The sequence below is a fragment of the Scylla paramamosain genome, chromosome 30 (genome assembly GCF_035594125.1).
Source record: "Scylla paramamosain isolate STU-SP2022 chromosome 30, ASM3559412v1, whole genome shotgun sequence".
Taxonomy (NCBI): Eukaryota; Metazoa; Arthropoda; class Malacostraca; order Decapoda; family Portunidae; genus Scylla; species Scylla paramamosain.
In genome coordinates this window covers 16,445,538-16,469,101 of record NC_087180.1, presented here as the reverse complement: position 1 = coordinate 16,469,101, position 23,564 = coordinate 16,445,538, and the positions used below count along the sequence as shown (strand labels likewise).

Here is a 23,564-nt window from a genome sequence, read left to right as displayed (position 1 = left end):
GGCTGTGGCTGTGGTTGTGGGGAAGGGCGATGGCAAAACGTGGTGGTCGGTTTTGCATGGTTGAATTTCATGTACGAGTTACTGAGGACTTCCCGAAGGATAACCACATCTGGAGCCCGAGGTGTGGCTGGTGGATCAGGGTCGTCTGTTGGGAAAATTAGAGACTGAGTAATCCTTAATCTTCCTCACCCCCTTCCCTCCACCTCCACCTCTTCCTCCTCTCATCCACGCATTGGTCTTATTTTCATCTCAACAAAACACCGCACCTTTTTTTTTATTCGTTTTATTAAACTTTTCTTTCTCTGGATTTTATTTTAGTTTCTCCCTCCGTCTGCACATTCTCTCTCTCTCTCTCTCTCTCTCTCTCTCTCTCTCTCTCTCTCTCTCTCTCTCTCTCTCTCTCTCTCTCTCTCTCTCTCTCTCTCTCTCTCTCTCTCTCTCTCTCTCTCTCTCTCTCTCTCTCTCTCTCTCTCTCTCTCTGAATAACAAAATTTCTACTTTATGAACAAGAGAAATTCTTGATACCTCGCCTAATCGTCTTTGTCGCTTTTGAAAATAGTGGTGTTGAGAAGGCAAGGGCGCCGTTGTAATCTCGGAGGTCCATCAACGTCTTGTAAACAAAGCATCGTCTGGCGCGTGCTGGCAACCTTCACTCTGACGTGCATGACAGGAAAACGAGGACGAGGAATCTGTGTAATGTAAGGCAGAGGTCAGGGTAGGGTTAGCTAGATAAGGATGGTAATAGTAGCTATGCTCAAAGTTTGATATGATAGTTATGGTAGTTATTGGTGGGGATTGAGGGCTGAAAGGTGCGTGATAGTGCTGGGTGGGGCGGGGCGTCTCTGAGTGGGGGGTTTGTTACATACGTGTAGTGAATGTTTTCGTAGGGTTACCACTTTGAATGCTGGTCATCTCGGCCTACTGCTTACTAACTCGGTCCATCGCGTATTCAACTCAAAGAAAGACCTGCTAGAAATTGCAATATTGTATCGCAGTTATAGTGGACAAACTGATCAACATGCTGTTAATACTGGTGTTATACGTCCATCCATCTAGATCTCTTTCCTAATGTCTAAGAAGTTTCACCAATAACTCCCTAGCCAAGGCATTCCTCTCAGAATCATAAGTGTAAGGGACTGTGATTAATCTCTATGGTGACAAGTGACAGACTGACAAGATGGCATTAGACAAGACTGAACAATAGCAGGTGAATTTATAGTCGACACTCGTGATTGGTGGGCTGAGGCAGTGGCATTATGACATTGGCCAGATGATGTATAGATGTAGTGAAATTCTGTTTCACCCACAGAATCTCGTACATAGCAAAAGAACATTGTGTCTGCTTAGATGATCTTAGTGAGTAATCTTCAAAATTCTTTTCAAATCTTATCAGTTCCTTTTATGTTTCTTTTTTCCAGCACTGTCTGTCCATTAGAACCATGTGGGTGTCGCAGGTCCGGCTGGCGGTGGATGCCTACCTTGTGTGTCTCCACCACGCCCTCACCACAGAGAAGGAGGAAGTGATGGGTCTGCTGGTTGGGGAGTTCAGTGAGGTAATGTTGATTTTTTTTCCTTTAATTGTAGAGAAATGCATAGATAGATGGTGCAATAGATTAACTCATATTCAAACCTCAGTTAAGTAAATTTTTTATAATGTGTATAGAATAATATCATTTAATGTACATTTGTGTTAGAGAGAGAGAGAGAGTTATAGTATTACATCATTACATTATGTACAGAAGCAGTATAGTTATGACTCTATAGATGCCAGTTATACACTTCTGTGAGGTTCCTTAATAACTGAGGATTTTTCACTGTCAGGGAAAAGAAGTGGTCTGTGACATCCACTCAGCCGTGACACTCAGGAGGTCAGACAAGAGGAAGGACCGAGTAGAGATATCTCCAGAGATGTTAATTGAGGTGAGAAATAGTAATTGTATGCCTGAAACATGTCCTTTCTTTCCATCATCATTCCTGACTAGCAAACTTTTCCTCGGCATTAGAGAGAATACTGTGAGCTACAAATAATCACTCACCATTTCTTCGTATATATACATAGGCATATAAACATAAACCTTAAATCGTAAATATTGTAGTGAAAGAAACGATTAGATGACATGTCCATCAACAGGCACAGCAGAGAGCAGAGCAGATGTCAGCATCAAGTGGAAAGGAACTGCACATTGTTGGCTGGTACCACTCACACCCTCACATCACTGTGTGGCCTTCTGATATCGGTGGGTTTTATGTCCGTCATTAAAGTACTTATGTGATACGAGTCTTATGTACACACCTCAAGTATGAACCTCCACATCCTTATGCTTTTATCACCTTGCCAGATCTGCAGACCCAAGCCGGCTACCAGCAGATGGACAGTCACTTCATAGGACTCATCTTCTCTGTCTATAATGAAGACAAAAAGACCAAGGTACAAAATAATCTAAGCTGTTTATTGATGGATTGAAAGCAGAATGTGAGGATGACCAGGTTAAAAAAGCAGTTTCATTTGAAACATACAATTTTGGAGTCTTTGAATGTGGTACTGATTGCACTGTAGAGTCAATAAGTTTAAATTGAGAAGTGAGAGATGCAGAAGATTAAGAAATACCAACAGATATTTATCAGGAAAGGGAGACTGATATTTCTATCTGAGACACTTTTATGGAAATTACTGGTAAGAACAAAATATGAAGAATTAAATGCATTAAGTAGATAGTTGCTAAGTGTAATGTATAAACAGTAGATTAACAAAGGACATTGTAACTTACTCATTATACACAGTAGACACATGGAATTACACAATGGTAGTAAATGTAAGATGAGATCCATAGATTTATCATAATAACTTAATCTATGAAAATTGTGGGATATGAGGTGAAGATACAACTGGTGTCTCTTCTCTGTAGATAGGCAACCATCAAGTGACATGCTTCCAAGCCAGCAACCAGAGCCCCGAAGGAGAGCCGCCTCAGTATGTGCGCCTTCCTGTGCCCATTGAGATCCTGTCCACCCCAATCCTGGCCACCAACAACCAGCAAGTGTGTGAGCTTCTCAAGAAAGATTTAGCCCACTTTTTCATAATGATTATTTGATATTTGCTGCCTAATTTAAGTAACCCTAGAGGATTTTGCATGGTTCTTTTTTACTTTTCTTTAAGGACTGGCACCTCAGTGGGCATTTCTTCTTGTTCTTTTTGTAGACCTAGGCCAGTGCTTTCTTACATAAAAAAATTAATCAAATCAAATCAAATTTCAATGTAAAAGCAAGTATTAAGCCTTAAACTCTTCCAGCATGAACTTTGTCATGTGCAATAAGCTAAGAAACATGACTTACTGGATGAAGTACAACAGTAATGATCCAGTTCCTTACTTCTTTTATATGCATGCTATATTAGTAGTTCTAGATAAAGAAACATATACAAATTATTTCATGGTGTAATAAAGAATTATATCCTATTTTTTCAGGCCTTAGATAATCTGTGTTCTACGCTTCATGAGGAACAGAGTGAATTTCTGCAACTGTCCCGTCAACAAGCAGGAGAAGACCCCTTGACTCACCTCCACAATATTGCAGGTCAGTTTTCAGTCACTGTTTACTGATGATGTATTTTATTGCACAACTTTACGGGCTGAATTATTATGATTTTAATTTCACTCATGGTTACCAAATCAATTTGCCGACCAGTTATACTATTGTTTAAAAAGCACACAAGGCAAGCATGAGGCAGCTGCACCATCTCCTGTAACTTTTTTTTGGTGTTGCTGCCAATGAAGTGGCTGGTTCACCACCTGATAAGTTCTAACAGCAAAATTTTAATCATTATAACCTCCTCAATATGATAGAGGAGATACATAACAAAGAAAATGTCTTATGGTTAATGACCCCTCTTGCATAGTTGGGCAGGGTGTTTTATCTCCAGGACAATCTGTAGTAAGAAATAAGCTTGTGATCACTGAGGCAATTACAGTCTCACAACACATGAGAGTTTAGACGTTGCAAAATATTATTCAAGTACATTTGTTGTTGCAGTCTTGGTTCAGGCAGCATCAGGTTCTGGTCTCAGCTACAGACTAACAGGATATCTTGCCTTGAATGACAGTCCCTTCCATTTGCAAAGCACTTCCTGGCCTCTCCTTCACAAAACACCTCATCACCTGTCTTCCTTATTCTCCTTTTTTGTGTTCATAAAGTCATTACCACAGATATTCTGAGATAAATCTGAAGTATTGAATGGAGAAAATATGGGATACTTTTTTGTAATAAGTGAGACTATTAACCCTTTGACTACTACTATGAATGAAGATGATAGGTGGAGATAAGTAACTGTGTTTCATAAAGGGACTGCCTTATGTAGGTCTGGTGGCTTCTTGCAGCTTCCCTTATTTTCTTGTTTCTTACAGTTTCTCCTTAAAAGTTTGTTGTTAACTTTTGAAGGAAACCAAAAAAATGTGAAATGAGTGACTAAGTCTTTTGAATTAGTAAAACAATCTAGTTACTCAAATAAGACAAGAGGAAGGTTTCAAGACACTTATCCTTCAATTTTTAACCACCGCTTTGGACCCTATTTGAGGACTGGCATCTCAGTGGGCTTTTTTTTCATTAGATTTTTGTTGCCCTTGGCTGGTGTCCCTCCTACATAAAAAAAAAAAAAAAAACAAAGGCTTTTATTCTTAATCGTAAATGCCTTGTCACGTCACAAGAACTATTCATAAGCTACAGTTATGATCGATTGGGTTCTCATGGGTGTTTGGTCTCATTAGTGATGCAAAAGCCTTGCTAAACTATCACAAATATCCTTGAAAATCACAATAATATCCACTAGAACCTTTTGAAAGTGGAGAAAAGATGCCAAAAGTCTTAAGAATAGAGGTTGAACTGTGATAGTTGTCAGCAGTGGAAGGGATGATGTGAGGTGTTGGTAACGAGGTGTTTGTTCCTGGCAGTGATGGTGCAGAGTGTGTGTAGGCTGAGCAGTCTGGTTCTGGGGCCGTTGGTGTCTCGTGTGGAGGAGCAACTCAGTCACGTCCTCACCACCACAAAATACCTCAAGCAGGAGGAGGCACACATGAAGAAATTACCTGCTGAAAACAATGTTGCTCTTCCTGACCCATAGAAAGGCAACTATTGTTTTAGAAATACATTCAAATACCAAAGTGCTTCATGCCAAGGCTTGTTAATATGAACAGATTCTTCTCTTATCTGCATTATAGTGCTTTTTTAATGTGTTTTAATGATATATAATGATGGGGACATTGTTTGTGTTAAGTTTGACAAATATAGACATGAATTTAGAAGTCAAATGTTCATCATCCATAGATTAAGCTATGTATGTCACCCATTTCCTATTTATAATGATTATTTTTTATTTATCTTGCTTATATTTGTTGACAGTGGTCTTACTTTCCTATTGATTAATGTCATACAAGCCACTAATGAGCCTTGGTATTGAAGAGATCAATTTTTGCTCTATTTTTGTAGAATTTGGAGGCTTTGTAGGAAGATTTTCTTTTGCTAAATATCATCAATATTAACTGATTTTTACTTAACCCTTCTTGTCATGTCTTCCTGTACAGGGCATGGAGCACACTTAGTTGTATGAAGGGATGGGCCAGATTTACAGTATGTAGGGATAGATCAGACTGATAGCATGCAGGGAGTGCCTGACCACTGACGAGCATGAGCCATCACTTGGGGACACTTATACCCAAGAGCCTTAAAGCAGTTTTTATTTTTATTTTAAACTTTTTAGCATTTTATTTTATTTTTTTTTCTTTCCCTTTCGTAAGGAGTACATATTTTCAAAGATCACCAAGATGATTACCAGGATCCTCATGAGTGTTTTTCCCATTGACAATATTATGGAAACACAGTTTAAAATCTCAACAACTTCCAGTAGAGGTTGTTAAACATAGTCAAATGACAGTGATGTGTTTGAGAATACTCCTCCAGGATGTATTGTTTGCAGTATGTGTTGTAGTGTCCGTAAGCACACAGGGATAATATATGCACACAAATAAGTATTAATTTTTTAATATAAAATAATATTATATACATTACATCTAAGTAATATTTTGATATATAGAATAAATATATGAAGTTTATGTAATGCCTTTTTTCTAATGTCCAAATTTCAGTGAAAAGGTCTAGAAAAGCGCGTGACAATGGCCGAAAGTCAGATTGATATACTCTGTGCTTGATGCACAGAGTAACTGTTGTGGGAATTAGCGCAGACGAGAAGAAAAGCTCGTGACAAGTAAGCAAATACAAAATTTAATGAAAGATCAAGTAAAACTAGACTTGTTTTTCTTGCATCCACACACACACACACACACACACACACACACACACACACACACACACACACACGCACACACACACACACACACACACACACATGTAGTACTTCTATCATTAATAATGCATGGATGTCTTTTCCTCATATCACTGTTACACTAGTATTACAGAAGGTTGTGTAAGTCTTAATTGTGTAATTTGAGCTGAACATGCAGATGCAGATGGGGGTGATGATAGTGACAATGGTGATGACGTCAATGAAATAATCCCTTGGGAAGGGGCAGCGCTAACGACCTTTTTCTGGCTTGTCCTCTAATTGTACTTGTTTCTACCCTCAGTAATTCGAGCACCTGTTTGAGGCTTTCTCTCCTTTGTTCAAGCTGATTTAGTAACAATGACTAAAAGAGCCTTTATGCCACATAGGTACTTGTTAGTTGGTGCCTGAAACTCTTACAATTCACTTTAGATTCAGACGAGTGACTACAACTGTATCATAACTGATTCAGTTAGATTCAGTTCTCTCACAATAGTAATGATAAGTGACTGCTACTAACTCATAACTCCAATTTAAGATATTTCAGGAAAGAATTTTACAGATAGACTCATAAAATGTCAAAGTTAGAGCTTGTGATGGACTTGCTCTCTTCAGTTTTCTATTCAGCATTAATTCACTTCAATTTGAGGTGTACTTCAGCAGACAATCATAAACAGATTCAGTATCACTAGTTAAGGTTTGAGCTAATGATGATTTGCTCTCCTACTCGTACTTCAATTTCAGATTAAACTTTAGGATTCTACTTTACATACAGGCAGAAACAAAAATTAGACATTTGTGGAGGAATTAAATAACACATACACTAGACTGGACGCTTTTTCGGCCGGTGACTTAAGCACTGAACCTGAAGTGATTATGACAGAATGACGAGGTGTGGTTGCAGTGCGCCACTTATCCATGGTGTCTGGGCATGCCGGGGTAAAGTTTTTGGTACTTTTCCCACAGTGAGTCCACCTTGTTGGCGTGGACATGAGGGACTGAATGGTCTGAAAGGCATGAGGGTATAAGAACATGGAATAAGTAGATTATGAAAGGCTAGTTGGTTTACACAAGGCAGCTCCTGAGAAACGGCAAGGTTTCAGGATTAACACTATGGTAAAGTTAGGTTTTGAAAAGGGAATAGGTATATATTACTTCAAAAATAAGGTGGTAAATGAAGAAACTGACTCCAAATAGTGTAATAAATGACTGGAATTGAGTGACTTAGGTTGCTAGAGTAGAAGAAACTGGTTCTCATATAGGGTGGTAGGTAACTGGAAAACACTCGGTTATCATCTAGTTAGTAAAACATCAGTAGGTAGCTTTAACATCATATGACAACTATTTTCAAAGGACACAGATGATCATTCAGGTTCTCGAGTGTTTTCCTGTTATGCTGTGGAAATCTTCTTAATCTGCTACTAGAATCATAAAAACACCCTTAATAATCTGTGTAACTTCAATTTGACTAGAGACTTTCGAATGTAGAGGAGGTGCAGTGTGGAAGTGTCAGAATATTGCTCTTAGTCTCACCGTTCGCCGGCTGGCAGAAGCTGCATGCCCGGGCACAGGCTTTTCGCATGTAACTGTAATTTGTCTTGCATTCATTGTTGTTCGCCCAGGCGTAGCACATTTCGTTTAAGTTCTGGCACTCCTTGTCTGTGGAAAAGTAGTCACGTTTGGAAAACTTTCAGAAATACGTTCAAAAGGGAACTGTTTGAATGAAAGTAGTGACATTAGAGAAGGTCTAGAAATACGTTCAAAAGAGGAATGCTTCAGTGAAAAGAAGGGGAGGTGCAAATGGAGGAAAGGAGAGGAGGAGTTATGTAGGAAGGGGACAAATACCTTTACTTGTCATAAGAAAACTTCCCATTTTTTGTTGTTGTTTTTAAAAGATTCTGTCACCAAGAAGCTATCCATTCTTCAGTTTCTAAAGGGTAGTTTCTTTAGGGAAGCTAACATTCTCCAACGTCAAAAAAACAAAATTAGAAAACCATCCATCCTTCCTTTTACCTGATCACATTTAAAGTATTCTACCATTAGAAAAAGCACCTACTCTTCTTTTAAAGAGAATATAAAAAACACTCGGTAAACTTTAAAGACATAAAAATTTCTAAAGCTCAATCCTAAGATCACTGAAACTATGCATGTGCCGAGTAGAGGGAGAGCCGAGTACCTCCTCCCTGTCCCCCTAACCAGTAACCACAGCCCTCTCGTCTGGGAAGGCTGGGTCCTTGTGCCAGCCCCGCTATGCAAGGTTCCAGGGCATGTCTATAAAACACGCTCTTCAACCTCACCACCAGCAAAAGTACCGCTGCTTTTAACTATCTCACAGTGCATGCCATTGGCCTAAAAGAAATAAAGTAGAGGAATAAGTAGGAAATAGATACCGCTTGCCCAGAGTTCGGGGGTAATTGCTACAAATAACTGGTCGAAAAAGCAACATCCTGCAGTTAGTCTTTTTCTCTCCAGTGTCGAATATGGATTTAAAATTCTCCGAGCGCTGCGTGGGCGTGTCTTCAGCTCAGTGCAGGGCGTGAGAACAGCTGATGGGCGCCGGCATTCCTGAACGAGCTGACAGGAAGAAAAATAAACCCTCGCACACTGCAGTTACTTTTTACTGGAAGACTGAAAGGACACCGTGCTGTCTGTCTGTCTTGCCTTCAGCACCAACACAGCAGTTACATTTCATTCTCTGTATCAGCAGAGGACGAAATGTTCCTAATGAAGCGTCCCACCACCTTTGCCTCGAAAACTCTAAACCACTTCACTAGTAAACAACCTTTTCATATTCACCTATAACTTTTTAGACGCTAACATCCGTACCAATCTCTTAAGTAGTTCAGTAAAACCTAGAAGAGACAAAATTAACCTCAAACTCTCATCCTTTTCTTCATGCAAACCGTTTTCCAACACTGCCCTGGATGTAAAGAAAGAACAATCGTAGTAGTAAAATATTTAAAGTTTTTTTTTTTATTTTTTTATTTGGGCATGTAAAACAGCAACCAGTCTCGAGTCTCTTCTTCGGGTGAGGATGTGTATGCACTAACCTTGCACGACGCACATGTGGCAGGACACGGGGCAATTGACTTTCATGTAGCCTGGGTTGTTGGTGCATTCTCCTGAATACGCCCACTGCTCACACCTCTGGTCTAAGTCACTGCAGCCTGAGGGAGGAAAAGATTCATTAGGGAGATAGTCAGGAGTGCATAATGTATCATGAGTGAAAGAGGGAAGAAAGTGAAAGGCGCAAAAACTACTTTTCCATAGATATTTTCATGATGCAAGTGGTAGTTTCACAAGGATTCTGCTTCATATATGCACCCAGAGAGAGAGAGAGAGGGAGAGAGAGAGAGAGAGAGAGAGACGAAAAACACCGATGAGAACTCGACTAATTTTCTCCGTGGCTTTTGAGATTCACCCCTATGAAGTAATAAAACATTTAAACGGAAATAACCAATGCAAACTAGCCTGCAAGATTACATTACGAGACGGGCGGGAGACAGAAGTTAGGCAAGGAGAAAGGGTGAACGTCCAGCCCAGACCGAGTCCCTACCCACCCCTATTCCTAACCCCTCTCCCTTCTCGTCCCATCGGTTACTTCACCCGCTGTAATACCAGTTTTCCTTCCCTCCGCCTTCCAAGCGCCTCCCCACACCGTTAGCTGGGCAGGTCTGCGGGAAGGTGAGCGGGAATACCTGAGAATCTTCGTCTTGGTGTTGTTCGGGAGGACAGTCGTCGACCTTCCTTGTGACGCATTCTTGACGTCACTTGTTGGGCGTTGATGCGTTGTGAATCATGTGTTTATAATGCATGCTTGATTTTTTTCTCTTCCTCCACATTCTCGCCACTTTGAGGTCTTATCCATTATTCTTCGGTAACTGTGAATCTGTGGTGCTTGTTTGATTTTTTTTTTTTTTTTAATTCCTCCTCTTCCTCGCCAAGTTTTGAAGTCTCGCTTATCTTTTTTATTTTTTTTTTTTCTTTCCTTGGGTACTCTTGGTGCTGCAGTGTCGTCTCGGGTGGTCTTAATTTGCTGCACCTTGAAGTCTTCCTATACGGCGACTTTCGTGCCATTCTTGAGAGTGTATGATCGCTTATATTGAAGACTTACATTCATTCATCTCTAATTCCTATCGCACCTATAGATAATAGACGGAAGGATAATGTAATTTTTTTTTTATTTATTTTTATTTATTTATTTTTTTTTTTTTTGTAATCTACATATACGTTCATTCACAGGAGATACTTTCTTTAGCGTACATAAACGTCAACATGCAGGAAACGCATTCACTCATTGCTAGTCATAATGTTGCTAACCTTTAAGAGACGGGAGGAAAACACATTGCAAATTTCGCTCATTAAACTTTTACGGCGAATTTCTTTAGTCTACAGAGTCGCAACAAAACCCTGCTCACTCATGACCCCATACACCTACACACTTGATAGGCGGAAGGATAATAAGATTTGCGTAACTGTACAAATACCACGCGGATAGGTAAGCGATGTACTACTATCAAGGTGAGTGAGTCTCGGGCAGGAAGCGAGTCCTGGGATAGTGGTGTTGACAAGCGCGGTGAGGCAATAGGTGAGAGGGAGGGAAGAGGAGGGGACCAGCTTCCCCAGCTCCGCGCGGCCACGGCCATCCAAGATCAAGGTCATTTGAGACGGTTGTTGACTCCACCTGTCTAGAGATGGAGAGGTTCCCGCTCTATCCTACCTTCTACCTGCCGCCTGTTGCCGCCGCCCGCCTCCCCGCCCCTGTCCCGAGGCGGGGAAAGGAAGGCACCGCGCGGGTTGCATGTTCGTCAGATGTACTAATTCAAACTCCATTTTTACTCGCGACTTTGTTTTCTTGAGTGTGTTTAATGTTCCGCCCTAATTGGACAAGGATTGGAGATTAGCTGAGAGAGAGAGAGAGAGAGAGAGAGAGAGAGAGAGAGAGAGAGAGAGAGAGAGAGAGAGAGAGAGAGAGAGAGAGAGATTCTGGTGATAAAGTTAAATTTCAAACATCAGGTGTTTCCCGGAGAAGTTTCATTATCTCTTGTACTTTTTGTTGTGTCGTTTTCACGGTGTATTAAACTCTCCTTTCAAAAATATTCAAGTTTGCATTCGGAAAACCGTGAGGGATTGAACCGGAAAGCTTAAGGCGGGGAGCATGTCGCGTATTAGTCATTAATTTCCTCATGAGTATAATTTGGACAGTTCTAGAGTATCAACTTTTTGCAGAGGCGGTCTGGGAGATGACTTAAAATGCCTTAAAGTATCTTCAAGATCAGCAAACACTTTCTTATCACCTGGAGCGACGGCAGAAAATTCAGAGTTTGGCAGTGGCGACTCGTGGGCCATATATTTAACAGACGTTAGGAGAGAGAGAGAGAGAGAGAGAGAGAGAGAGAGAGAGAGAGAGGAAAACCCGCGCTTATTCCCTGCTAACATTGCCGGTAGAGTGAGTGGCTCCCCGTCTCCCGTTTATGATTCAACATGACTGTGTCTCGCAAGTCACGGGCAAACGGAAGCCTTGAGCCAGGAAGCTTCGGGCTGACCAGCGCGGTTGCCTTGCAAGGCCGCCACAGGGAAGGTTTTCAAGGAAGGTACTTACATACCTTCTCTGAGGGTGTTTACCGTCCGCTGAGGCAATGCGCACTTCCTGGTGTCTGGCAGCATCGTGTGGACGAGACTGGTCAGCCAGGAACGAGGACAGTCCCGTGCGTGGGTGTAGACACTGGCACCCGCCCATTCACTTAGGGTGCCCATCGCGGCTTTCTCGTCAAGGTGAAGCGGAGACAGGGCCCTGTTCTTGAGCACTTCTACGCCTCATCTCGACCATCTTCAGCAGGATATAGTGAAAGTTTCTGGGATTCTAGAGATAGCTAATGGCTTCTGCATCATCAGAAGGAAAAACACACATGAAAACCTAACTAATCATCCCAGTGACTTTCGAGTAGAGCGTACAAGAATAGGAAGCTAAGTGACTAAGACCAGGTCGGACTAGCTACTCTCCTCATTTGCATTACTTTGGTTTTTGAGCCTCGAGCGGATTCTTCACCCACCCCTCGGACACAGGCACTGCATCGTTCACTAAGCAATAAACCTTCCTCTACTGAACAAGAGTGGACGCTCATATGGATACCTTGAGATGCTTACAGGTATAATTGTTGTATAGTTAAGAATTGGAACCTTGACTGATAGACGGGTATTAGCTAAGCAATGAAGCTAAGAAGTCCCAGTAATTGAACGCCACATAGCAGGCACAGGTCAGACGAGGATGACGTGCAGGAAACAGATGGTGATAGGCCAGGACCAGAAATACCAGTCCTGCAGCTTCGCGAAGGTCAGCCGACAAACCTTCTGTCTGTAAACAATGGTTCGCTTAAACTTTCTTCCTTTCTCCAGCTTCGTATCAGAATGTAAATACTGGATGGACTTCATTTCACGGTCACAAGTGCATCGTAATAATTTTCGCGTCTTTCCAACGACTTTATCATCTTTCGCTTCACTTGCCTTCATGAACGAGTTACTGGATCACTTCCTCCTGATAATTATATTCACTTAAACGCATTAGTAGTCAGGTGTGAAGCGGCGTCAGGTAGGGGCAGGTATTTTTTAATCGTTTATTAATAATTCAGTCCTTGACTTGCTTATGGATAAAAATTGAGGTGTTCTAGATACGTCACGTGATCACAGGAAGAGCCATGGGTCATTTCAGGAGGTATTAAAGAAAACGTAATTCTGGAATGTAAGATTTCTTGACCGTAAACTCGTCCATCTAGATTCGATATTGCGAAATCCTTGATCCTTGCGTCTATCAAAAACATCCTCACTTCCCCTCACTTCCCTTCACTTTTGCGTCATATCCGTGAGGTACGTAAGACATTTGCACGCCTCCTTGCCGTCACAGTGCCAAGATAAGCCTAGCCAGTGCCACTCATTCCTCGAGATGGCATTTTGAGACCCTCGTACTTCATTAAGCTTGCCAGGTTCTTCCGATGCACGTCTCTCGTTAAAGGAGGTAGGAAAGTAGATCGACTGGTTCATGTCGCGCAGAAAGATACATTGACTGATGGATGTCGCGTAAAAAACTGGATTGACTGATTGATGTGCGACGTTGATGAAAAATAGATCGATTGATGTAGTGTAAAAAACTGATTGATTGACTGACTGATGTAGTGTTAAAAAAAAATGGATTGACTGATTGATGTGCGAGAAATAAAAGGATTGGCAGATTGATGTGCGATAAAAAAAAAAAAAAAACAGATTGACTGATTGATGTGCGCTGAGAAATAGACTGACTGATTGATGTGACGCGGAAAATTGGATTAACTTCTGATGTCGCACAGAAAAGTAGATGAATTGATTGACGTTTGGCTCCGCAACAACTAACATGGCATTGAAACAAAGACCCAAGCATGGAACGACGCGAAGGGCAGCAAGACCCAACTACAAGGAACAAGGAACTATTAACACACACACACACACACACACACACATTGCATCTGCCTCTCGGAAACCCACTCGAGTTCTCCTTGGCTGACCTCGATGCTGGCCAGACGGAAGGAAAGAAAGAGAGCCACAGAGCCACAACAGCACAACTCCCCGCTCGCATAGCCCAGTCAAGGGAGGAAAAGACACTCCACTTCCCGCCGCTCTCGTATCTGAATCAACATCATAAATTAGTCTGGTTTTTGCGGCGGTGATCTCTGACCCACTCGTCCAGAAGGAGACCCTGTGAGAAGGGGCGTGGGGCTTGTGAGGGAGGAAGGAGCGTGCTTGCAAGACTGGGTGTTAGGAAGTTCTGCGGGTAGTGAGGAATGAAGGTCATGTAGTTAGCCCTCACTGCCAGACAATTTCAAAGGCTCATTTTTGTACTACATGCTCTTAAATTGCGTTAACCCTCGCTTACAGAAAATTTTATGAGCTCATTTTTGTACTACATTCTCTTAAATTGTTCTGTGGCCTAGAAAGATGAAATTTTCCTCATTTTATCTCCTTTGCTCCGCGTTTCCATGCTAAGTTTTTACGGCATTTTGATTGTTTACTAGGAACGATCATAGGAATCTTGTATAGAAATATGAAAAAGTTACAAAAAAAAAACTCTTAGGGAAGATTAGAAATAGAACTTCAATCTCTCTTTCGTTCTGTTCCTGCGCAAACAATTTTTACAGTATTCTGAACGTCAACTAGAGACGACCATACTTACTCAAGACTCTCAGGGAACATTGGAACTGGAAGGGGAGGGATTTACACGATAATTTCACCCTTATTTTTCTTGTTCTGATTTCATACTAACGTCTCAGCGCCTCAGAATAAGGAAAAATAAAAGATCAGTCCGTCGTTACGTTTAATAGAAGGAAGTTCATTCGTGTGGCCTAAATTTTCGATATGAACAGAGGGCGAGGTGGCAAAAATATCCCCAAAAAGACAAAATTACTTACTTCGCAGCCTTGCCTCGTCATAATTAAACACGTCAGGCGATCCACCTGGGCACTTTCTTTTTTCGTATTTCCTGTTCTATATTTCTATCACCTCCCTCCCCTTTCGTTTTTTCTTTCTCTCTAGCCTGTGAGTGGCGTCCTTCACAGCCTGTGGGAAAATTATTACGACAGATCTCACTACCTTACCATTACACGACAGTTTCCTCCTCTTCATTCTTATCGTGAACTGAACCTTAAGTAACACCTTCTTTACCCACAATCCTCTTTCGCTGCTAATACAACACCACATAGCCACAGATGCCACGGTGCCAAAGAGCCAGTCAGTCAGCCGGTCAGTCACTCCATCAGCACACGTGGGCCAGGCAAGCACAGGGACGACCGCTTCACGCAATCACTCGTATGAAAGTTTTTAATGCAGTGTTTTGGAAGTAACAATGATGCATGAGAGGGAGAGTGAAGGGCCTCCTCACTCGTCCACCTTGGCCCTCGGCTGAGAGAGAGAGAGAGAGAGAGAGAGAGAGAGAGAGAGAGAGAGAGAGAGAGAGAGAGAGAGAGAGAGAGAGAGAGAGAGAGAGAGAGAGAGAGAGAGAGAGAGAGAGAGAGAGAGAGAGAGAGAGAGAGAGAGAGAGAGAGAGAGAATTAATGGAAACAGGAAGTAATAGACATAAAAATTAAGAAAAGGAGATTCAGAAAAAAAGAAAGATGATAGCAGAAAAGCAAATAGTAGAGAGAGAGAGAGAGAGAGAGAGAGAGAGAGAGAGAGAGAGAGAGAGAGAGAGAGAGAGAGAGAGAGAGGAAACATTCGAAAAAAAATAATAATCGTAATCCAAGGTGAGGAAGACAAATAAGAACTTGAGCTGGAGGAGATACAATAAAAAGGAACAGAAAGGAGAGAAAATTATCGTTGCAAAATAAACGTTGGCTGGGTCGCGACTTACACCTGGGCAATATTTGGTGTTGACCGTTTGTTTAGCAGCGGTTAAGACCTTTGCTGAATACTTTCCTGCCCTCCTGGCTTTGGAAAATAGAACGTAGGCACACTTGAATATGTTCTCAAGATGTGGGAGATGATATTGCACGATACTCACTATATTAGTCCTGTTTTTTTTGTTATTTGACTTCGTTCATCTTAAGAATAATAATAAGGGAAGCGAAAATAAACGATAATTAAAGAAAATATATATGGTTTACGTATTGAGGGATTTCATATATTTTCGACTTCAAGAATGATAAAGAATGAAATTAGATCGAGCATTAGACAGAGCAACGACCAAAAAATGACCTACGAAGTGACTGAAATTTGTTAAAGAAGGAAAAACTATATTGAGAAAGAGAAGATAATTAGATAAAAAAAACAGTATGAAGTAATTGTTTGTGTTATGTTCTGTAATACTTTTCTTACTTTTATATTCTTGCTCTACTATTATTATTATTATTTTTTTCTGGAGGGTGTATGGTGGAAACACAAACAAGCAAAACAGTTACCGCTTAACGCAATGCCACATGCACCAGAGGAGAAAGTAAACCTCACGCAATCACACATGAGTCAGCACAAACACGCAACAAAATAATCAACACCGTGCGATGTACATTTTTGTTTCTCATATATACCTTCGCCATACTCTATAATTTATATTCTGGGCCGGTATAAACTATTCCCACATGCAGCTGTCAGCATTCTCGATCACCTTTGCCGACTAGACACATATGTCGGTGGAGATCTATGGCCAATTAAGCACGGAACACCTGGCACACGTGCGGGCTTCACCTGTGTGGCCTTTACCCGTGAGATCGGGATCGTTGTATCAGTGTATGATCATCTCCCGCAATGTTATCATCTCATTCTGTTTACTTCTGGCCATGGTCGTTCGCTCCTCCATCCAGTACTTTCAAGTTCACACGTGTTTAGTCGTATATTCCTCATCTTATTAAAATGCAGTGTGGTTTTCGAGGAATCCCATTTTCGTAAACGTATCAAAGCCAGGTGGGACTTTTTTACGTTTTCTTCCAGGGTAGGTGGTTCTTTTCCTCATTGCCTTATGTGGAGTCGTCCTCTCTGATATGTCATCCCCATGAACTTCCTCTTCTTTTAGTTCCTCCTTCATCCACCCCAAACAGCTTCCGCGTGGTCGCTCGTATTAAATTTTCTCCACCTCGTCATTTTCTTACCCATTCGACCTTCTCCCATGCTAGTTTTCAAGTGCGCAATCATGAAATAAGGTCTGTTTGCTCCTCTTGTGTTTGGGTGAGTCTGATACCCGTACCCTGTCTTGAATCCAAAACCGGAGACACAAAACTTCTCTCGTGTCTTTACAGTTTGCGCTTCACGAGTCACTGCGTCTGGAGGGTCACGGAGCAGGGCAGAGTTGGTTGTTTTTGTTTGATCGTGTGCGAGAGTGTGCTTAATCCCCTCTAGCAGTGAGTAAGGAAAGTGGTTGGATTAAGCGAAAGAAAGTGTCCTTGTCTACCTCCTCACCATGTCTATTCGTATTAGCGACTTTACGAAGCTGTTATCTCTGAACAATAATCGGTAAAAGGACTTGAGTGAAAGGGAATAAGTCTTCTCACTGTCTTCCTATTCTTCACTAAGTCTTTTCCTCATAGCAAGTGACATCACCACTTTCACTTACATAAACGAGGAGGGGTGTTATCTATCCTCTTATAGCAGTAATATATTTGTCTCTTCATAGCAAGTGGCGTTAAGAGGCTTTAGAAGATTCCATCCAAACACGAAGAGGGATATTCTCTGCGTTCTCTTTCTACTCACACTCTTCATAGCAATGGTACGTTTGGCTCAAGTGAGTCTTGCAAAGGTGTGTACGCAGGAACGCTCTCAAAGTGGGTGTGCACAAGTCGTATCTGTCAGTCGTAAGCTCTTGTCCACATGGGGAGTGAGGTGCTGCTATGGTGTTGTGGATAGCAGGACTGTCAAGTGGACACAGTTGTGGTATGAATGTTTTTGTTCGACTGTGTGGGTTTAGTGTCGGAGAGATGCACCCTGCTAGTTTAGTATCTTGCTTCTGTGACGACTGTGGTGGCGAGAGAATGTTTTTTTTTATTTATTTATTTTTATTCAAGTCTACAGCAACCCTCCATACACACAGGCACACGCGGCTTATGTATGGAAATAAAGCGGCACGTAAGCATTGATAGACCTCCTGGCGCTTCATATAATACCATAAATAATAGTCTAGTCTTTCATCGTATCATCAACCGTTTCGTATTCCCTTAAGGCCTCTTTTCCAAAGGCTACTGAGGTGATAAATTGGGTTCTCATGGGTATTCTTATTACTGATGATGCAGAGTCCTCATTTAACTATCAATAATATCATAAGAACCTTGAAACCCCAATAAATATCAAAAGATGTCACACGTATTCGAGGTAAGGGGCCGAAACGTCTCAGTGTGCCATCGAAAGTTGATCAGTTCAATTGTAGGTCCGAAGTTTCGCTTTTGCAACAGCTCTCTATGTTTTTCTTCATCCGGATCACCCTTCTCCTGTTCTCTATTGCCGTAGCTTCCATCTGTGTCTAACCTTGTCTTCTGAACTTCTTGACGGTGAAAAAAACAAATAAATAAGAAAAAAAAGTGAAAGAAAACGTTCAGCGGGGAGCGGCTCTTGTGGCACTACTACGACTACATTACTACTACTACTACTACTACTTCCTCGTCTCGGCGACCTTGAGAGAGAGAGAAAGGAGTCACAACAATCCACCACGTCATTGGGGTGAGTCCAGCGCGACCAATTATGAAACACCTCCCTCGCTCTTTTCCCTTCCCTCGGACTTTCCTCATTTCTCTCCCTCTCTCTCCCTCTCTCTCTCTCTCTCTCTCTCTCTCTCTCTCTCTCTCTCTCTCTCTCTCTCTCCACGTCCTCGCTCTTCTTTCTGTTTCATTTCTTAATTTCTTCATCTTCTTAGTGAGTCATAACGAAACACTTTTCCTCGTCAGATTGAGTTCATTTGAGATTTATGTTTATTTTTTTCCTCATTCATGCAGGTATTTATTATAAGCCGGTTACACACACACGCACACACACAGTCTCTCTCTCTCTCTCTCTCTCTCTCTCTCTCTCTCTCTCTCTCTCTCTCTCTCTCTCTCTCTCTCTCTCTCTCTCTCTCTCTTAATGAATTCAAAGTGTAGATTAATCGATATGCGTATAGCGGACTCCGGACCCTGTGGAGGGAGTGACCGCTGTCCTGAGCAAGGATTATCGGATGCACCAAGAGTAGGAAGGAGTGCGGAAGTCCCCTCGTGCCATCAGAAGGCGTGCTGCGTAAGGCGAGGCGAGGGTGCTGAGGGAGGGTGACGAAGAACGCGACACCACGGATACGGACAAGGCCATGCCCGTAAAGTCCCAGCGGTACGGTCCGTGGTGGGTTTGGTATGTGTTGTCAGAGAAACGGAAGAGATCGACGAGTAGGAAGAAGAAAAGGACGCGGCAAATAAGGAACTGAGGACTTCCATGAAATGCTGATTCGAGATAGAGAGACAGGCATGGAGGGGGATTGGTTTTGGTAGTGTTTTTATTTCCTGGGGGCTCTGAGGGATGGTGGGGTGCGTTGCGGAAGTGTTCGGTATTAGATCAGTGCTAGAAGTAAGAAATGTACTCTGATAAAATGTTACAGTTGGGCTTCCTTCTTGAAAACCGATAAACCGATGCTAGTTAACCTATTTCTAGACTGTCATATGGAAAACTTTAGCGCTTAGGCTTGATAAATGGACTATTTTCTTAGTTTTAATTGACAGAACGCTAGAGTGACATTTGACAAAGGAAGAGCGCCTGATGGTGTTATGAATTCTACTACGTCGCTTCTTCTCCTCTTGTAGTCACTGCTTGCTGCTTCTCGTCCACCCGCAGCGGTTGCTTAAGAGTGTCTGCCGCCGCAAGGTTATGGTTGAGGCGACAGACCAAGGCCATCCTATGCAAAGCTCCTGTCCTTTGCCTTATGTGTTTCTCAGGAGGAAAAGAATTGGTTGGGACATTGTCAGTTCCGTATGCTTGTGTGTCAGTTTGGCCATGACGCGCCTCGCCCCATGCTGTGTCTACTTGCAAACTCGACACAAGAGTAAAGTTAGTTCTTTGTAAAGTGTTATCGAGGGTTTCGTCTTTAGTGCATTGTAGTGTCTCGCCAGTTTTTTGAGTGGATCATAAGAGAAATATGATGAAGAAAGTTAAGTTTTGTGAAGCGTTGTCGAAGTTTTCATTTTCAAGTTTATTAACTGCATCGCCAATATTTTCTGAGGGAGAGAGAGAAAAAAGAAGCTTCCTCATGATTTTTCTGCCAGACTAGATGTGCAGTTACATCAGTTAAATATCAATAAATTAATATCACTACCTTGGCTTGTCGAACTTAATAAAATGTCTAATACGAATTTAGACGATAATTTCAAGACACCACCAACAGTAAAAAGGGAATGGTCGAGCAGAGCAAACCCTTCAGTGCAAGTAGAATTACCATCCCTCATAAAAAACAGTAACAATCCCCCAAGCGAAGGAAAAAAACCAAGTCATTAGCACTCGAGGCGTTAATGAAGCGGGGATAACAGGGCGGGGCTACCCATACCCACTCCTACTGTATCCACACCACCGGTCATGAGGTACACATTTGCTACACGCGCGGAGTACCGAAGGCGGGATGCTGGTGCCGTTAAAGATTATCAAAACATTAACCCACTGGTAGCGTGACCCTGAAGAGTGACAGTAGTAACCTAGACAAACCTACGTCAATGAGAGGTAGTGTATATTCCAGTAAGGGGGAGGAAGGAAGGGGAGATTAGAGTAAAACAGGGAGTAATAAAGCTGTCGCCGGCAATCCTGCACCACTTTCACTACCGGGTGCACGTTGCCAGACTTCTCTACTGCCCGCGCTGCCGTCACTTCCTGCTCATCTCACTCCCTGGCGCGAGGAATGACCGGCCTTCAGGAAGCGGAGGTTGGATTGTAATGCATGCTGGCCTTGGTATCCTTTTACTCTTGTTACAGCTCGATAATTGTAAGAAAAAAGGTAGGAAGTGGGCGAGTCCAGTGTTTTTTTTTCTTTTTTTCTCTTTCTAACACGTGTAGTCTGCGCAAGTCTCGAGTTCTCGGTGTTGTTGTTGTTCCGGTGATTTGGAATGACTGGCGTGTCTTGAAGCTGTGATTACTTTGTTAAATTTGATACGCAATGTAGTTTAATTTTTTTTCTGACTTCAGCTTTACTGTGTATCTTTTCTCAGTCAACATCTTTTATTTGTCTTAGTAGCTGTATATGTTTTTTTTTTTTTTTTTTTTTGTCAATATTTTGCGGCGTCATATGACCACTTTGTTACAGCGTGCAAATCCAATCACTCAATTTTGAAGCAGAACGAAATATTATCACATCCAACAGGCTGTCGTCTTTAATTAAGATGATGCAGATGATCACGTAGTTCTAAATATTTACGTTAGTTTCAAAATTTCCGTGTAAATAACATCGTCATACATTCATTTATTGATGAGGATAGTAAGGACTTTTATATTAATCATTACTGAATATTTACCGAGGCGTTTGGAAAATAACGTACTACAAAAAAGGAGGAATGAAAGCTGCGTGACCTTAGAAAACTTCCACATTAGTTAATTAAAATACGTGAAGAATATAACTATCGAAAAGAACAAAAAAAAAAAAAAAGATTTAATATGCGATCCGGAAATGTGAATATATTAAATCCAGACTGACGGAGAGGAAGACAAACAGATGAACGGACAGATAAATAAACTAACTGATAAGAAATAACCTTCACTGACGAACAAGAAATAAATGAACGGATAGACAAGATAGAAAAATAAACCAACAAATGAAACAGACCAATTTTAAACACTCAAAACTTTTCCAGGGAGTAAATAGGTTAGAACACCCTCGAGTCTTCCACCAAGGTCGTGTAATCTTATGCTTTCTCGTCCCGTGCCACGTGAGTCAGGGTGTGAAGGGGTGTGGTGGCCAGGGCTGGTGGTGGTGGTGGGTGACATGTTGGCGTGCTTGCTGGCTATGGCTGGCAGTGTTTTGGTCTTGTTTAGTGGAGTGTGTGTTTTACTTTTTTATTTCTTATTCTCATTTATTTATTTATTTTTATTTTTATTTTTTTTTTTGTGATTGATCTTGGTGTTTTTGTTATAACTAGTGCAATTGATATTACTACTACTATTGCTAATGATACTACTACTACTACTACTACTACTACTTCTACTACTACTATTTCTGATACACGGAACAAGCACGCACGCAACACACAGCGCCTCGACCTTCGCAAACGGGTGGCTTTATCCTCCAGCACGCGAGCAGGGGACTTTCAGAAAGGAAACTCGTGCAGGCACCTCCCCATTACGCCGCCAGAACAGCCCCTTGAGCGTAACTTGCACTTTTTACTACTTTCATTTTCCACTGTGACGTGTTGGAGTTGTTAACCACAGGGACTTCCACCCGTAGGCCTCTTGTGGGTTCTTGCAGCTTCCCTTTTTTTTTGTTTCATGTCCCTGTGTTGTTATTGTTTGTTTTATGCGAATTCCTTGTTCAATTTAGGTACTTTAATTTTTGTTGTATTATAAGTATTTGTAAGTTAATTGATTTCATGACTTATTTTATTCCATATCGCCTTATTGAGTTAAGTCGTCATGAATTGTGCTTATCACAGATATACACCGCGAAATTGAAAAGACCGCCGCACACCACTCTCCCTTCACCATTAAGTCAATAATACGTTTTTTTTTTTACCATAAACGTTGAAAGGAAAAACGTGTCTGTCGCATCTTCCCGCAGCGGCATTTGATCGACAGAAGTGGCTGGAGTTGTTTTTCTCCCTTCCTGTCACCCGTGTTCAATAAGTTAAAAGGAGTGTCGCCAGTTTATTTCCCTGTGTGGAGTTAGTGTGTCCTATCGCCTTACCTTCAGCGACACTGGAGATGAGAAGAACCGCAACAGCAGCAGCACACGAGACTTGAAGACAGCTCAGCGCCATGATCACCCAAAGCAACAGACAGTCCTGCGTTCAAAGGGCGGACACAACAGTCTTCCAATAAGGGCCAGCAGCTGTCAAGCACTCGCGAGCTACTCTACCTTGCACTAGGCTCCAGCAGCACCAGGTAACACAGACCAACCTCTGGCGTCGGGTTTTATACCTGACCGTGCGCCTCACACTCACACTCCCTCTGACGTCACCGAGTGTCCTGAGCACACCTGACCCCGTTACTGGGAACTCTCGGTCACCACTTCCGCCGGTGCCTAGTGTCCTGACGGAGGGGACGAAGGAGTATGACGTAATGCACATGGTAACACACAGTGCTTGCGTTACTTGGTTTGTTAACGTAACAGAATGAAGGAAATCAAACACTAAACATTGCGGCATTGAGTTTGCCGGGTGCCCGCTTCCACCAGTCTCCGCCCCGATTGGCTGCCGCTACGTCATCACATTTGCTGGCTGTCGATTGGCGCGCGCGATTGAAGCTCCGGCGAGAGGCAAAACATGTGGAAACGTGATGTAATATTACACACAAGCGGCGACCTTTGCCCCAAAACACTGGCGGCTCTGTCTTGACGTCACGGAGCTCACGGGCGTTTGCTGCATACTGCCATTGTCGTGAGGAGCTTGATTGCTTATTTATTTATCCATTTACTTATCCACATATGAAAAAGACTGACCAAGGGCTGTAAAATCTATAAGGCCCGTTTAGCCGTTGTTTATCCAGAGTTAATAGAGACCAGGGTGCGTCGGTGATTGATTTACTTATTTGTGAAGGAGAAGGCTGGCCATGAGCTGCAGAAAACTTAATTAAACTTCATAGT

General features: G+C 42.1%; 2 protein-coding genes across 5 annotated transcripts in view; one reads left to right on the top strand and one right to left on the bottom strand.

Moving 5' to 3' along the window:
* Positions 1-546: 546 nt before the first annotated feature.
* Positions 547-23,564, top strand: part of LOC135115926 (lys-63-specific deubiquitinase BRCC36-like) — a 58,624-nt gene continuing 35,606 nt past the window's right edge. The window contains exons 1-8 of one of the 4 annotated variants that reach the window (XM_064033061.1): positions 547-698; positions 1,419-1,553; positions 1,822-1,920; positions 2,132-2,237; positions 2,340-2,428; positions 2,907-3,038; positions 3,465-3,573; positions 4,944-6,387. In XM_064033061.1, coding sequence (XP_063889131.1) covers positions 1,440-1,553; positions 1,822-1,920; positions 2,132-2,237; positions 2,340-2,428; positions 2,907-3,038; positions 3,465-3,573; positions 4,944-5,113 — 819 coding nt within the window. In that variant the 5' untranslated portion in view covers positions 547-698; positions 1,419-1,439 and the 3' untranslated portion in view covers positions 5,114-6,387. Of the gene's footprint in view, positions 699-893; positions 1,208-1,418; positions 1,554-1,821; positions 1,921-2,131; positions 2,238-2,339; positions 2,429-2,906; positions 3,039-3,464; positions 3,574-4,943; positions 6,388-23,564 lie in introns of those variants that run through there. The other 3 variants (XM_064033064.1, XM_064033062.1, XR_010276101.1) reach the window with 3 other exon arrangements.
* LOC135115927 (putative tyrosinase-like protein tyr-3) lies at positions 6,015-22,945 on the bottom strand. Its single transcript, XM_064033065.1, has 4 exons — positions 22,668-22,945; positions 9,379-9,495; positions 7,862-7,987; positions 6,015-7,335 (listed from the first exon to the last, which is right to left on the bottom strand). Exons 1-4 carry the CDS (start codon positions 22,738-22,740, stop codon positions 7,241-7,243), a joined length of 411 nt encoding a protein of 136 aa, XP_063889135.1. The 5' UTR covers positions 22,741-22,945; the 3' UTR covers positions 6,015-7,240.